Genomic DNA, 15,503 nt, shown 5'->3' with positions numbered 1-15,503 from the left:
TTTTCTAGTTGTGTAATCTAGAGTCTTAAAGGCCACAAAAGAAGGAAAGAAGTAAAGGAGGACAAAGAAAGGAATAATCCTCTTCTGCAGGCTATGCTGAAGGTCTACACGACCTGTCCTTCTTCAAGTAGGACAGCATGCCTCATCGAAATCTCAACCTTGATGAAGGATTGCCATCTCCAGCTCAAGCTGCAAGGGACAAAGCTTCTTCGTGCCAGCAATTCCTTCGACTCAATACTACATCACTGTCAAGCTTTACTCCTTTTTCTTACTACAACCAAGGTCGGACCAGCTAACCTTCAGAGTGTGTTATATTCAGGTGATCTCCTGATCTTACAGCTTTTATCTTTATAATATCGAGATGATCAGAAAGAAAAAATAAATCAAATGAATACTTGCCAAACAAGTATTCATACTTTCTCCATTCACACTTTCTTGAAATGTGAAAGCTTTCCAGGTCTGAAAACGAATGCCTTTTCGGAGCTGCTGAAGCAATGTATTCCCTCCTCATGCCAAGAGTTTCTAGGAAATAGATTCCACATCCTGTCCCGGATAAAGTGGTAACTGGACATGAATGAACGAATGGACGTCGATAGCCTAGCAGCTAACGTTATGATTAGGCAAGCTTTTTGGCCTGTTGTATAAGGATTCTCATTGGCTTTCCAACAGTTGTTCCAACTAAAGAGGATCAGGACAGATCTAATTCTGAACCACTTACAAATCGTCCTGGTACGTTTCGACTAGCATGAATCTATGGAATCCAAGGAATCTTCCTTCATGTATAATCACTTGGGAATACATGACAAGTAAGACATGGCTACTCTGAAACGCTGCTATTGGTGTTTTGAATGGAAATGATTATACCCAATAAATTGTTAACCGGAAGTATGCACGGGTCATTGTACTGGTGCTTTATACTACAGTCCTCTCTTTTTTTCACTCCTGTCCATGTATTTGTGACTCTCACTATATCTCCTATGAGAGTTTGATCAACTGGTGGATATTTTGCTCTGCAGTTCTTGTATCATTGTCAGCCCATTTAGCATATAGATGCTTGGTTTGTATTCTGCCTCACTTGGAAGTTGCCTCGCATTAAAGCATCTCCCAAAGGGAATAAATATAAATGTAAATGCGCCTCCAGCTGAAAGGATGTCATTGTGGACCACACAGCATTTTTTTTTGGCTCTCATGCCTTTCATAGCCCCAGCGGAAGAATGACAAGTTTGAAAGAAATTTCAGAATACAAATGCATACACAAACATGAACAAGACATAATGTAGATGAGGGAAAACAGTGTCCATAAGCAAAGATTGCCATGCATTTACACCCACGCACACGTAAACACACTCCCAGACCTGTCTCTTACCTCGTCTGACCAAAAAGGGTTTGGTGTAGTCCCAACTGTCGTTGTCGTTTCTGATGACGTTGAGGCGTGAGGGCTAAAATGAGGGAGGGAGAGAGAAAGCACAGCGGCAGTGCATGTGTGTTAGGCTCCACCGGTGGGTGTGTGTATGTGTGTGACTGTGTGTAAGTGTGTGCAGGAGTATGTGTGTGTGTGTGTGAGCGCTGCAGATTTACCCGAGCGTACTCGATTTTCAGTGTGCAGCAGCCGGCGTATATGTCGGCTCCGTTGAGGGCCGCTTTGGCCTTCTGGGCATTCTGGACTGATTCGAATGTAGAGGACAGCCAGTCAAGGAAAATCATAGCAAAGCCCAAGTCACTGCAGGCATCTGAGCATTTAGGACTCAATCCAGTCAAAAACTAGGCGTGAACTGATAACTAGTTATACACTTCTGCCTTCTAATTGAAAGGGGGGGGGGTGTTGCAGTTTAGTATGGTCTGGTTTCACTCTGCATATAATTAAACAAACCAAAATGCAACTAAAAAACACTGTCTGAGGGATGTGTAGGGTTGAAAGCGAACTCGTAATATCATTTCATTCATTAATCAGGATTACACTGAGAGAAAACGGTGACAGAGACAGTGACTACGTTTACATGGACAGCAGTAATCTAATTATTGACCTTAATCTGAGTAAGATAATAATGTGATTATGGTGTTTACATGAGTCGCTTTTAGAATACTCCTGTCATGTTCCCGTTTTACATGTTTTAGAACATAATTAGATTAACAGCCCGCGTCATTACGTCACCGCGTCACGCCGTCCGACGTCCCTCCAGAATTTCACGTATCAACATACAGTTCGTCTTCGTTATGGTACCGTATACAGTTTTGCGTGTTTTTATTTATTTTTTTTACGAACGCTTTAAGTGCAGTTAATTATTTGTCATGCTATACGTGCTAATAGACGACTGCTTGAAGCGGTGGGTGTGTCCCAAATCGCGTAGTTACCGTCTATATAGTAGCCGAGATACATGTATTTTTCCCCACTACAGGCCTATAGTAGGAAAGTATGCGATTTGGGACACAGCCGAGCAAAATGCGGTGAAAACTCCCACACGACGCTCATAATGTGATTAAGGTGTTTACATGTCACTACTACACGTCCATAATGCGACTAAAACAGGAGTACTCCACCTGTCTTTAGATTATTGCTTACTTCGATTATGACCTTAATTAGATTAAGGTAAGTAAAAATTGCTGTTTACATGCTAGTTTCTTAATTAGAGTACGGTCTTAATCGGATTAAGAGTGGATTATTGTTGTCCATGTAAACGCAGCTAGTGACAGAAATCGCAAAAATCACCCGAGCACCTGCGAACCCTGAGTCCGGCACGAAATAAATGACAATTATATAAATCAATTCCTCCAAGATTTTGCACTCGGACAAAATTAATTAAACAAAATCAAGCAAACTCCACAATATTTGCAGGGGCGTGCAACTTTTCAAAATTGCCGCAGATTGTCCGCAGATTTGCACCAAGACATCGTCACAACATGCATTAAGCCAAAGCCCTCTTCGATCCATGCATCCAAACATAAGACAGATTGAGCGGCTGTGGCTCAGGTGGTAGAGAGGGTTGTCCACTAATCGTAGGGTCAGCAGTTCGATTCTCAGCCCATGTGACTCCACATACCGAAGTGTCCTTGGGTGATACACTGAACCCCAAGTTGGTCTTGATGGCAAGTTAGCGCCTTGCATGGCAGCTCTGCTATCATTGGTGTGTGTGTGTGAATGAGAACCAGTTAAACCAAGGTTAAAAAAGCGCTATATAAGTGCAGACCATTTACCATAAAAGGTCTCATTTACCGACAAACATCACTGCGAAAGACCGTGCAATTACAATTTTGCCAATTCAAGTACTTTTCAGCGAAAAAAAGCAGAAAAACTCAGCAAATTCGCAAATTTGGCAAAAAAGCCGCAGCAAAACCGAGCAGCGCAACAATCACAAAAACTTCTGCGAAATCCTGTACGGACTGATAAATAACTAATTTAAGACATTTCCTCAGTCCGAATGTTCAAAATGCATGGCTTTTCGGTCCTTTGGCTCAGTTTTTGCCTCAAATTTACAAAAAATGTTTAAATAATTGCTGCCATTGTTCACTACCTCATGAGAAGTTTGGAAATGCTTACGCTTTCTGCATTCGTAAACACAGACGTGTGCAAAACATCCAGTCTGAAAGTTTAACAACACGTCTGGCAAGAACAGAGAAAAAAAGATTCTCTTATCACAAGCCCAATTCTGTGAGAAAACATATGCAGGGGATAATAATCCGGAGACACAACAATGTGGGCTGCATAGTGGCCTGGCGAAGTCAAAGCCAGGGCTAGCTGTGTAAACATTTTGCGAGTCCATATGTTCAAGCCACTGTTCAGAGAAGCATATTAGGAGGCGAAGCCAAGCAAGATGTGTACATGTGCAATAATGAAGTCCCTTCTGGCTTTTTTCTACTTTGATGGGCTGTAATATGGGAATGCTAGATATAACAGTACAACCACTAATAAAGCTCAGATACATCAGGAAATTCACTTTGTAATATCCATCTAAACGCTCAGCTTTCCTGAGTAGCTTTTGAAGCCACTGTGTAAATTAGAGCAAAATCAGAGTGCACTTTTGTTGAGTAACCTACTTCCATGAGACACAGAGGACGAACGTCATGTTGAGATTTTTTTTTTTCTCCATCAGCAAAAGTCGTCTCCCAGTGAAGCTGAGCATCTCAACAATGTTAGGCTTCAGATTGTTGAGTGTGTTGCCCTCAGTAAATGTGCACTGGGCCGGCCTTAGTCTTTTGGGGGTCCGGATTCTGATCCGAGACTGACGTGGTACTGAAACCGTTTTTCCATTAGCAACAACATAAATAAAGAGTCCACGATAAATGGACAAGAAATAGACATATAAGCTACGGATATAACTTCCGTACATTAATGTGGTGGTTAAAGCAAAGGAGATAACAGAAGTTATCTTTGGCACGGGCAATCTTTTCAATCGCTAGACCATACTTTACATATAATCCTATCGGAAGTGGACGCAAGGTGAGTGGAATGTTGCCAAAAAAAGCTTGCGGGATGTTTTGGTCACAGCAGAACTTCATATTTTCAAAGTAGAGCCAAGTGACATCATGCGTTTTTTTTTTTTCCCCCACAACCAATCAGTTCGCAAACTGGACGGCAAGCAAGCTATCTAAAAACAATTTGTTTTGTTAGTGAGCGAACACAAGGAGATGTTAAATGAAAAATATTTCATTGCCAATGCAATTTAACAAAAAATGTAGCACGACTTGTCTATTTTTTGGGACGGCTGTGGCATCATATAGGCAAGTTATGCAAGTAGCTCAAAGCTACAGAGAAGGCGAACAACATGCTCACTCATTCCGCACATAATTAAACAAACCAAAAAGTGAAAATAAGGTAAGCTGAGGAGTGTGAAGGGGTGAAAATGTACTCGTTAAACATGGTTCTTCTGTCTAAAGAATCATAGAGAGGAAGATTTCATCTGAATTCATAGCCATTGTTACATTTAGCTAGTTAGACAGGCACCCAGTGTATGTTGCTAGTCAGTTAGCTAGCTAGCTATGCTAGTTAGCTCACCCTTTAATATTGTTTCATTCTAGCTGAGAAGCTAACAATTGCTCATTTCATCTCCGGAGATAAAACAATCACCATTTCACCTTCATTAGTGATAATTTTTTTTAAAAATCTAGTCTAGATATTCAGCTAGGGTAATTAGTTCGACAACTATTCACTAGGACTAGAAAGAGCGTTACATGTTGTGTGACTTTGTGTGACAAAGGTTGTGTGAGGCGCTTTTTTTCGATCGTGTTAGCACAACAGGTGCTCTGGGCAACACCCCCCCCAAAGAATAAATAAATTAATAAATAAACACCAAGTGTGAAAGCACCCTTTAGCCAGACATGCTTAGGTCATGTTAGCTTTTTTTTTTTTTTTTTTTTTACAGATGGGTCAAAACACAGCTGCTTACTTCGCTCATACCCAGAGCTAGCCCCATTTACTGACGGCCTGTGAGAGAATCTCATGCTAATGAAGCCGGAATCAGCATGTGATAAAAGCACGTGACTGTATTTCACTGCGCTAGTACTTGGCAGTACAGTTTGAATCTTATCTAATAAGATGGTGTCTGTGTACGTGTATGGACTCGACATGTGTCAATAAATGATTTTCACAACACAATTCCCTGTTACTGATCCTCCTGTGTGCCTCTATCCAGTAAGGATATTCCACCATGGCCTGAATCCCGTTGCGCTTGAAGATGACGATGCGTAGCACGTTGCCGATAGGGTTGCACACTGTGTATAAAACATCCTGTAACATGAAACAGAAGAGTGTCCCAATTCAGAAAGAAGTACTTGATACATAATCATTTACAAAGAGCGCTTCCATGAATCGCACATGATACATCGCACAATTACATTTACATTTTACATTTATTCATTTAGTGGACACTTTTATCCAAAGCGACTTACAAATTAGAAAATACAAACAAAGTGAGTGCTACTATACAAGATCTTTAATTGAGTTCCAGAAGAAGCAAAGTGCACAGAGTCGAGGTGTAAGTGCCAGAGTACATTTTTTTATTTTATTTATATTTTTTTTTTGGGGTGGGTTGGTTAGGTGTTCACGGAAGAGGTGGGTCTTTAGCTGTTTTTTGAAGATGGTGAGAGAATCTGCGGACCGGATTGAGGTTGGAAGTTCATTCCACCACTGAGGGACAGTTAGTTTGAATGTTCTTGAAAGGAACCTTGAGTCCCTTTCGCGCGGTGATTAGAATTAAACTGCATCGGATTCAGAACAGCATCAGCTTATTAATCAAGCCTGGTGCCTTTTGATATGCAGATCTATTTCTATTGAACGTTCCACACCACTTAACCTAGCGGTACAGCAGGGCCTATTATGTAGTCTTGATTTTGTCTCTTCAGGACACTGATCTATAAGAGAAACCTGCAGGGGCTTCGGCTGGCGGCTCCTGAAGTCGGAACTCACATAATGATGATCAATGAGGTTTCTTCTAACTAGCCATTAGCGAGATTAGTGCACTAGATGATTGTCATTGTTAGTACTCTTGTTTTTTTTGTTGTTGTTGTAGATTTATTTTATTTTTTTAGCTCTCAGCGCTGGGCTTGAGATAGGGGACTGAGGTACGTTTCAAGGCTGTTTGTTATTGATTTGGTATTGTTGTTGTGACCCTGGTGATTTAGCAATGTGTTGGGAGTTGAAGGACTGCAGCAGTCATGGTAACCAGGTGCGATGCAAGCAAATTCAAATTACCACACTAATGAGTCAACACCTTCTGAACACTTTCTGCCTCAGGTTTTTCACCTTGAGGAGGTCGTTTTAATGTCATTCCACCTCAATCTGGAGATTGTTCTTCCATCTTCACCTTTGACACCCAGATTAAAAACATCTATCTTTTCATATCCTCCTTAGTCTTTCAGATTGACTTTGTGTTTCACATCCTCTTTCATTGTGCAAAAAAAAATTCAGTTTTTCTTTCAGCTTTTTTTTTTTTTTTTTTTTTTAAAGGTCATGACATTAACCATGTCGTGGAAATGTCGTAGCATGACGTGAGATAAGGCAGGTTCCAATTGCTGTGCTCGGCTTGTTTTTTAATTGAGGGCAAACCGAGAGACGTTGTCTATTTTGGGGGTCATAACACAGACAGGGTCAACTACTAGACAAATTAATCAGGGGCTAACACAAGACAGGTGAACACGATAGGTAAGAGATCAACAAAGGCACGTGTCAAAACATAAACAAAATGACATGGTGCTTGGTGTCGTGGGAACCACAAAGCAAAGGGAGAACCATATCATAAATTTACAGATATCGGATTTAGATCCTAAGTGTCATAAAATCTTACTTTTGACAACATAATAGCCATACGTTTTCCAAAATATGTTGTAAATTTTCACACTTTTCAGGCCTGGAAAGGAATTCCTTCAAATTCCAGACCTCTAAATGAGCAATATGAGTATCATTAAAGTCCCCATGAAGTGCTTTGAAACGCGCAGCGTAATTCGAAGTGTCGACGAAATTTACACTGAAACAGGAAGTCAGGGCGGGACAAATCGAGTTGCCCCTCTAGCTTCTTAAAGCTTACCTCACAGCCCAGGTTAAACCGTATTTGACAGTTAGTACCATGTATTTTTATAACGCTGGGGGTGGGACACTTGAGATTCTAGAGAGCATTTGATTGGACAGAAAATCTGATGAAGTGCAGAATGATGTCATCAAAATTGTTGATCCGTATTGGTGGTAGACAGAGACTGTGCATTTTGAATGTCAATGTTTTGGAACACACTACACGCTTACAGATAACCTTATGGCGAACATATTCATGTTAAAAGCCACAAAACTTCCATTTTGATTGCATGGGCACTTTATTTTTCATGTTTTATCATTATAACTTTAATCGTTCATATACCAAAACAACAGATTGCAGGTAAATTAATCTGTAAATTATGTCACTAATTGGTCAGAACGCAATGACACATTGATTTAAAAAAAAAAAACATAACCCTGTTAAAAAAAAACCAAAGACAGATTTGAAATGATTTTTAAGAAACTGTGAGGTCGCACAGGAAGCTAGATTAATCCTTCACCTCCCCTTTTCTTCGAAGGATATTTCCTGAGCAGTAGATACTTGATGATTGACTTGATAATACAGGATGTTGCTGTTATGATAATGTTGGCACTACATGTCACTCATCACATGAATGCAGTGTAACAGATTGTCAGGTTTAGGATACATCTAAACAGCTCTTTATAAAATCTCCATGGTGTAGATTTTAAAACGACATGGTGCGTTTTACTGGATCATACTCACTGTAGTGATGGGGTAGAGTGGGTTCTGAATGGAGAGCAGCAACACTTTGTTTCCACTGTTGGGGTCGTCTGCGTTTGTGGGCCGTGTGATGCGCTTGCTGGTGGAGTAGTTGAAATAGGCTTGCTGTCCTGCGATGTAAACGGCCTCTCTGGAGCCACAGCCCACGCAGCGGTCAGCGCTCTCTACATCCTCAAACTCCACCAGCGCCTGCCTCTTAAACGGCATCATCATCACGTAGCTGCAAGGAGAGTTGGGAGAAGAAATGAGATTTTAACATATTATTGTTTAATCCTCCCTTCTCTGTACATAAAAACTAATTTAATGTGATAAGAAAGGCACCAACTGGATCCCATTAATTCTAGGACCAATACTAATATTTGCCCAGATATATTTTGGTGATGTGGCACCAGGGTGATAAATGAAAGATCACAGCAGTCCCTGAGCTATGAAAATTCATTTGTCTTTTTCCTCTGTGCGCTTCCAACATGAGAGTCAGAGCGCTGCTTTGCATGATATACAAATCATTCTAATTTCTGATTATAATATTTGCATCAGCTGGCCATATTTATGTTTAAGTGGTCTCAGCATCAGACTCACTTGATGTAGGTTCTGACGCTGAATGGCGAATCTGGAAGCTCCAGATTCTTTTAGAGAACTGCATTTAAAATGTTAGGCTTTATCGCTGGAGGTACAGTGCTGTGAAAAGGTTTCGTCTGTTTTTGTCTCATACTCATGTCTCATATCTCATACTGAATTGTTTCAGAAGTTAAAACAAGTTCTAAGATAAAACAAAGTTAACCCGAGTAAACACAAAATGATAATGTTATTTATTGAAGTTATTAAATGATAATGTGATTTACTGAAGCAAAAAAGTTCTCCAATACCAACTGGGCCTGTGTGAAAATGTGTTTGCCCCCGTAGTTACTAATTCTCCAAATCAACGAAACTGCATTCGTGCAATCCGATCAGTGCAACATCAAATAAAGTGCAACAGGTTTATAAATATAAATATAATAGAGCCTCTAAAAGTAGGTATAAAAATATATCAATAAAAACGAAAGATTCTAAAAGGAAATGAAAACACATCATACCGCACAACATTTCACTGCATCTCCCTAATACTGCATTCAAGTAGTGTTTAGTGCTGCTACTGCTTTTGGATAAAAACTGTCTTTTAATCTATTTGCTTGTGTTTTCATTGTCCTGAAACATCTGCCCGAGGGCAGCAGTTCAAACTGGGAGTGTCCGTGGTGATATGGATCTTTTAGTATGTTCTGGTCTTTTTCGAGGCAGTGGGAACTGTAAAATCCTCCAGGGAGGGTAGCGGGCAGCCAATAATCTTCTGGGCGGTGGTGATGACCCTCTGGAGCAATTTAGTCTCTGTTTCTGTGCCACTGGCAACCCACACACAGATACAATAAGCCAGTATGCTCTCCATGGAGCAGCAGTAGAAGGACAGAAGCACTTTTTGGGTGAGGTGGTTCTACGTAAGGATTCTCAGGGAAGGACGTCTCTGCTGTGCCTTTTTTTTTTACCAGTACTGTGGTGTTAGTGCTCCAGGTTAGGTCCTCCTCTATGTGCACGCCCAAGAACCGGAAGTCTGGGATCCTCTCCACACATTCCCCGCTGAGGAAAAGGGGCTGAATATCCGTTTTATTTTTCCTGTAGATTAATATCAGCTTCCTGGTTTTGGTGGTCTTGAGGACCAGGTTGTTATCTGTGCACCACACAGACAGCCGCTCCACCACGTCCCGATAAGCGGACTCATCCCCCACCAGAGATGAGCCCCACTACGGCGGTGTTATCCGCGAATTTAATGATGCTGTTGCTGGGGTGGGCGGGGGTGCAGTCATGGTGTAGAGCAGGGGGCTCAGCACACAGCCCTGAGGGCTGAGGAGATGTGGGACCTAGTCTCACACTCTGGGAGCGATCTGACAGGAAGTCCTTAATCCAGAAGCAGATTGAGTGAGGTAGTCCCAGGTTTAACAGTTTGGTCACCAGTCTGTGAGGGAGTATGGTGTTAAATGCAGAGCTAAAGTCCACAAAGAGCAGCCTAGCATAGCTCCCCCGCCGCTCTAAACGGGTCAGTGTGGAGAGCTGTAGCTATGGCGTCCTCTGTGGACCTGTTAGCTCTGTAAGCAAACTGGTGTGTGTCAAGCGTGGGTGGAAGGTTTGAGATTATGTAAATCCAGACCAGTTTCTCGAAGCACTTCATGGTGAGGGGAGTAAGTGGCACTGGACGGTAGTCATTCAGGCTGCTGATGTTGGCCTTTTTTGGCAGTGGAACTATAGTAGAGCATTTCAGGCAGGGTGGGATGGTGGACTGGTATAGGGACCGGTTGAAGATCTTGGTAAAGACCCCAGCCAGCTGGTCCACACAGTCCATCAGCACCCGCCCCGAGACGGCATTGGGACCGCCCGGGTTCACCACCCTCAGTGTGTGCCTCACCTCATGCTCCTCCACAGTGAGGATGTGGCTGCTCTGGACTGGTGGATGTGATGTGGTTTCCTCCGGTTGCTCCACCTCGAAGCGGGCAAAGAAGTGTTTCAACTCCTCCGCCAGCGAAGCATCACCGACCGAAAGGTTTTCGGATTTGTAACTGCTGATGTGCTGGACCCCCTGCCACACCTGCCTTGTGTGGTTGTTGTCGAAGTCGTCCTCAATCTTCGTTTTATAAGCAGCCAGGATTATATTACTGTGCTTGTTCTATTGCATTACTGCTTCTATAGTAACAGCTCATTCAGAGGGACTTGTATGGTGGACACGCAGCATAAACCTAACAAAAAACAACTTTGACATGCTGAGGTTTTCTGTTCAGGGAGATGGTTAACATTTATGGAAGGAGTCTCCAGTGTGAGCATATTTTAACTACGTTTTCCCAACACAGGAAAGTCTCCAGGACAGAGGACTTTGCACTTTCTGGTTTCTCAGTAGCATGACAAAAGAGAGACGCAAGAGAGACACATAAGGGAACTGTTTATAGCTGCTTATTTCATGGATGCTCCACAACAGTAAATGTAACTATAAATAGATTTTTAAAACAAGCATGAAATGTTCTTTAATAAATTTCAGGATATCACAAGAAGTAGAATTTGTTAATTATTTTCCTATATCATCACACCCTGTTCTGTTCTAATCTGTTTGTATGGGATCCTATGGGATTTATGGATTTATGGACGTGCCATTATCGGATTCATGCGCATCCCAAAGACATGTTCGACTTTAGATGTACCAGGAATTTTCATGGGGTTCAGTCGTGCATATACAAAAAATATTTCACACGATTGCAGCATCTCATCTTGGACCCTTACATGGGATGACGCATGAGCTCCCGTGTGGAAATCCTTTGGAAATTTTCCATAATGGTTTAAATCGACCCGTTTGCGAATGTGAAGATTAAACAGACATCACAACAAACTGAGATCATTGACTCGACTACCATTCTACAGTATCTTGTGCGGCTGTGTCTCAGGTGGTAGAGCGGGTTGTCCACTAATCGTAGCCTTGGCGGTTCGATTCCCGGCCCACGTGACTCCACATGCCGAAGTGTCCTTGGGCAAGACACCGAACCCCAAGTTGCTCCCGATGGCAAGTTAGTGCCTTGCATGGCAGCTCTGCTACCATTGGTGTGGGTGAATGAGAACCAGTGTAAAGTGCTTTGGATATAAGTGCGCCATTTACCATCTATTTCTCCTAATTAGATGAACGACTTTATTTGCTCCCTGTTTCTTGCCTTGCAGCCTTGTATTTAACCTGTATATTCTAACTTTGTCTCACTGCAGTCTCAAGTTAACGCGACAGTTCTGGGAAACATCTACTGCGGCTTAAATACAATGTCACAGCCTGCCGCTTCCTATAAGGCGTTCTCACAGAGTCCTTCGCTGATGTTCCTGCCGGCCTAAAAATACCCTAATGTGCTACTCTATTTCCACTCAGCTGCACCGGAAAGAAGCATCGGGTCTAATCCCGTGCCATCTGATACCCTCCGTACATCATTATCACACACTGACCTTATCCAACATATCTAATGGCAGGGGGGAGAGCAATCATAACGTTTCATGATACGGCAACTCGCACAAGCTAAACTCTTTTCCCGTATATCTCCACAAATCCCCTAAATACTATTAATTCCACTGTAATGCGACCTTCAGTTTGAATAGGAGCTACATGAATTTTGTATATTCAAAGCTCAGCTATATGAATTTTTTAAATGGAGGACTCATGAATTACCTTGAACACATCTGAAATGACGTTCGAATGTTTTAAACATAAAAAAAAAGAGCCATTAAGTCTCTCACCGACCAATTGTTCTTTTGATGCCCCCGTCGCAACTTTTTTGAGACGTGTTGCGGCCATCGGATTCAAAACGACCTTGTTTTTTCTTTCTTAAAATGGTACATTTACTCAGTTTAAACAGTGGATATGGAGTCTATGTTCTATTGTGAATAATATATGGGTTTATGAGATTTGCAATTCAATGCACTCTGTTTTTGTTGACATTCATTTACGTTTTACACAGCGTCACAACTTTTTTGGGAATATTGGGGTTGTAATTAAATATGCCTTTCGTTTAAGCCAGAGCTTCCCACTGATATTAATAACCCTGAATTAAAAGTCAGTGACTAAAGACTTCCTATAACACTTTCACATTTGGAGAGAGAGAATGATCTCAGTGATGCTGTCATGTTCTCTAAATACATACAACGAAAAAGCTGAAGGAGTAGCCAAAAATACATTTTACACAATTTCCTCCATCCATCTTCTATACCGCTTATCCTTTTCAGGGTCACGGGGGAACCTGGAGCCTATCCCAGGGAGCATCGGGCACAAGGCGGGGTACACCCTGGACAGGGTGCCAGTCCATCGCAGGGCACAATCACATACACACTCACACACCTATTCATACACTACGGACACTTCGGACACGCCAATCAGCCTACCATGCATGTCTTTGGACTGGGGGAGGAAACCAGAGTACCCGGAGGAACATGGGGAGAACATGCAAACTCCGCACACACAGGGCCACGGTGGGAATCGAACCCCCGACCCTGGAGGTGTGTAGCGAACGTGCTAACCACTAAGCCACCGTGCGCCCCAGAAATGATTTTTATTATCAAATTTTTAAAAAATTTTCCACTGCAGCTGCAAAGCAACTTTAGCCTCATGCAAAAAACTATATTTTTGTATATGTTAATATGTTATACTAAATTAATGAGCTAAGAAATAAAACACTACTGGATGCGTTGCTACAGGAAAATAATCAACGGCATGTGTGATGCGGTGTGACGAAGGTTACCACTCTGAAGCTGTTTTTTTTAAAAAATCTTATTAGTAAACGTCATACTTTCTATCCATTTATGGTTACTTTTAATCTTGTCGAACATGTGTGAAACAAGTTAGTTCCTATCATCACCAGCCTTGAATATCCAGTAGAAAAAAAAAAAAAAAACGTAGCTTGTGAAGTTACCAAGAAACCGGAAACTCGTCTGTCCTTTCCCATGGAGCAATGAAAGTTACAAAGCACCAGAACTGGAGACTCCTTCCATAAATCTTAAATAATCACCTCCTGACGAAGACTTCACCATATCGACATTTATTAGACTTAGATTATGTGGATCGTCCACTGCCGTCCACCGAGTACCTCTAAATGAGGTACTCGGTGTCCTGTTGTTGGTGTCCTGTTGTGTCCTGTTGTTTGTTCGCTGGTTAGTTTTATAAGTTAAGTGAACATTATTTACAGTATAATTAAAGGGCTAAAGTGCTGCACAATAAAATCAGGTTGATATGATTTGCGGTAAACGGGGATTAAAATTTCTTCTCCAAGTCCAATTAAAAAAGAAGCTGGTCAGGGAACGAGCGTTTATAGCTGCTAGTACATAAGTGTCGTTCTTTAATAAATAAAAAAGATTTAGTTGGAAAACTGCTGTGTATAAGAGGAATAAAACACACTGGACATGGTATTATTGGAAAATAATAATACATATCACACCACCTTGTTGTTGATTATTTTCCTCTAACAGCAAATCCTGCTGTGCTTTATTCCATGCACCAATCATGGAGCACTATGGATCCGACTTGTTTGTCCAGAACATCCCACAGATGCTGGATCGGATTGAGATCTGGGGAATCTGGAGGCCGAGTCAACACCCTGAACTCTTTGTCATGTTCCTCAAACCGTTCCTGTACAATATTTGCAGCGTGTCAGGGAGCATTATCCTGTGAAAGAGGCCACTGACATTAGGGAATACCGTTGCCATGAAGGATTGCACTTGGTCTGCAACAATGTTTAGGTAGGTGGTACGTGTCACAGTAACATCCACATGAACGCCAGAACCCAACGTTTCCCAGGAGAACATTGCCCAGAGCATCACACTACCTCCACCAGCTTGCATTCTTCCCATAGTGCATCCTGGTGACATCTTTTTCTGGTAAGCAACGCACACACACACACACCCGGTTGTCCACATGATGTAAAAGAAAACGTGATTCATCAGTCGGGCTAGCCTTCACTCCTCACACGCATCAATGAGCCTTGGGCACTCATGACCCTGTCGCTGGTCCACCGGTTGTCCTTCCTTGGAACACTTTTGGTAGGTACTAACCATTGCATACCAGGAACAAGACCCGCCATTTTGGAGATGTTCTGACCCACTCGTCTAGCCGTCACAATTAAAATTTTAACGAGAGAATCAATGTTATTCACTTCACCTGTCGGTGGTTTTAATGTTATGGCTGATAAATGATAAATAAGATTTACTCCCCTATTTCTCTCTATAATGTATTCACCTACACTGCAGTGGATCTATTTGATCTCATTTATCTCCTTGATCTCACTGATGTATTTGATCAAATTGATGTAATTGATCCGTTTGATCCCATAAATCATTCTGATCTCATGAATCTATTTGAAGCAACTGATCTCACCGATGTATTTTATCTCACCGATGTCTTTGATCTTATTAATCTATTTGACCGAGTTGACCACGTTGATCGCACTGATCTCGTGAATCTATTTCTTCCCACTGATCTGTTTGATCTCACCGATCTAGAATAGAACAGATTGATCTAAACATTTTTACCAGATGTTTCCAAACTTCTCCAAGGCCTCCACCAGGTCAGCTTCCACCACCGACTCACACAGTCCCCGAACATGGACCACGGGGGATGGCGCAATCCTGTGGGTCTCATCCCCATTGTCCTGCAAACCAAGAAAGCACACTGTTTAGGAGAAAAAGTGGTAGGAACAGCACAATAATAGT

At 41.9% G+C, this 15,503-nt stretch overlaps 1 protein-coding gene across 1 annotated transcript in view; it reads right to left on the bottom strand.

Moving 5' to 3' along the window:
* Positions 1-15,503, bottom strand: part of LOC108270909 (heterogeneous nuclear ribonucleoprotein L-like) — an 81,687-nt gene that overhangs the window by 18,200 nt on the left and 47,984 nt on the right. Inside the window, exons 2-6 of the mRNA XM_017477922.3 lie at positions 15,324-15,442; positions 8,244-8,481; positions 5,637-5,722; positions 1,579-1,675; positions 1,367-1,439 (exon numbers count right to left, since the gene is read on the bottom strand). Of these exons, the coding sequence (XP_017333411.1) occupies positions 1,367-1,439; positions 1,579-1,675; positions 5,637-5,722; positions 8,244-8,481; positions 15,324-15,442 (613 nt within the window). The remainder of the gene's footprint in view (positions 1-1,366; positions 1,440-1,578; positions 1,676-5,636; positions 5,723-8,243; positions 8,482-15,323; positions 15,443-15,503) is intronic.

Source organism: Ictalurus punctatus, chromosome 10 (genome assembly GCF_001660625.3).
Source record: "Ictalurus punctatus breed USDA103 chromosome 10, Coco_2.0, whole genome shotgun sequence".
Taxonomy (NCBI): Eukaryota; Metazoa; Chordata; class Actinopteri; order Siluriformes; family Ictaluridae; genus Ictalurus; species Ictalurus punctatus.
Note: the sequence above shows the minus strand (reverse complement) of the source record. Positions and strands in the feature narration are given on the sequence as shown.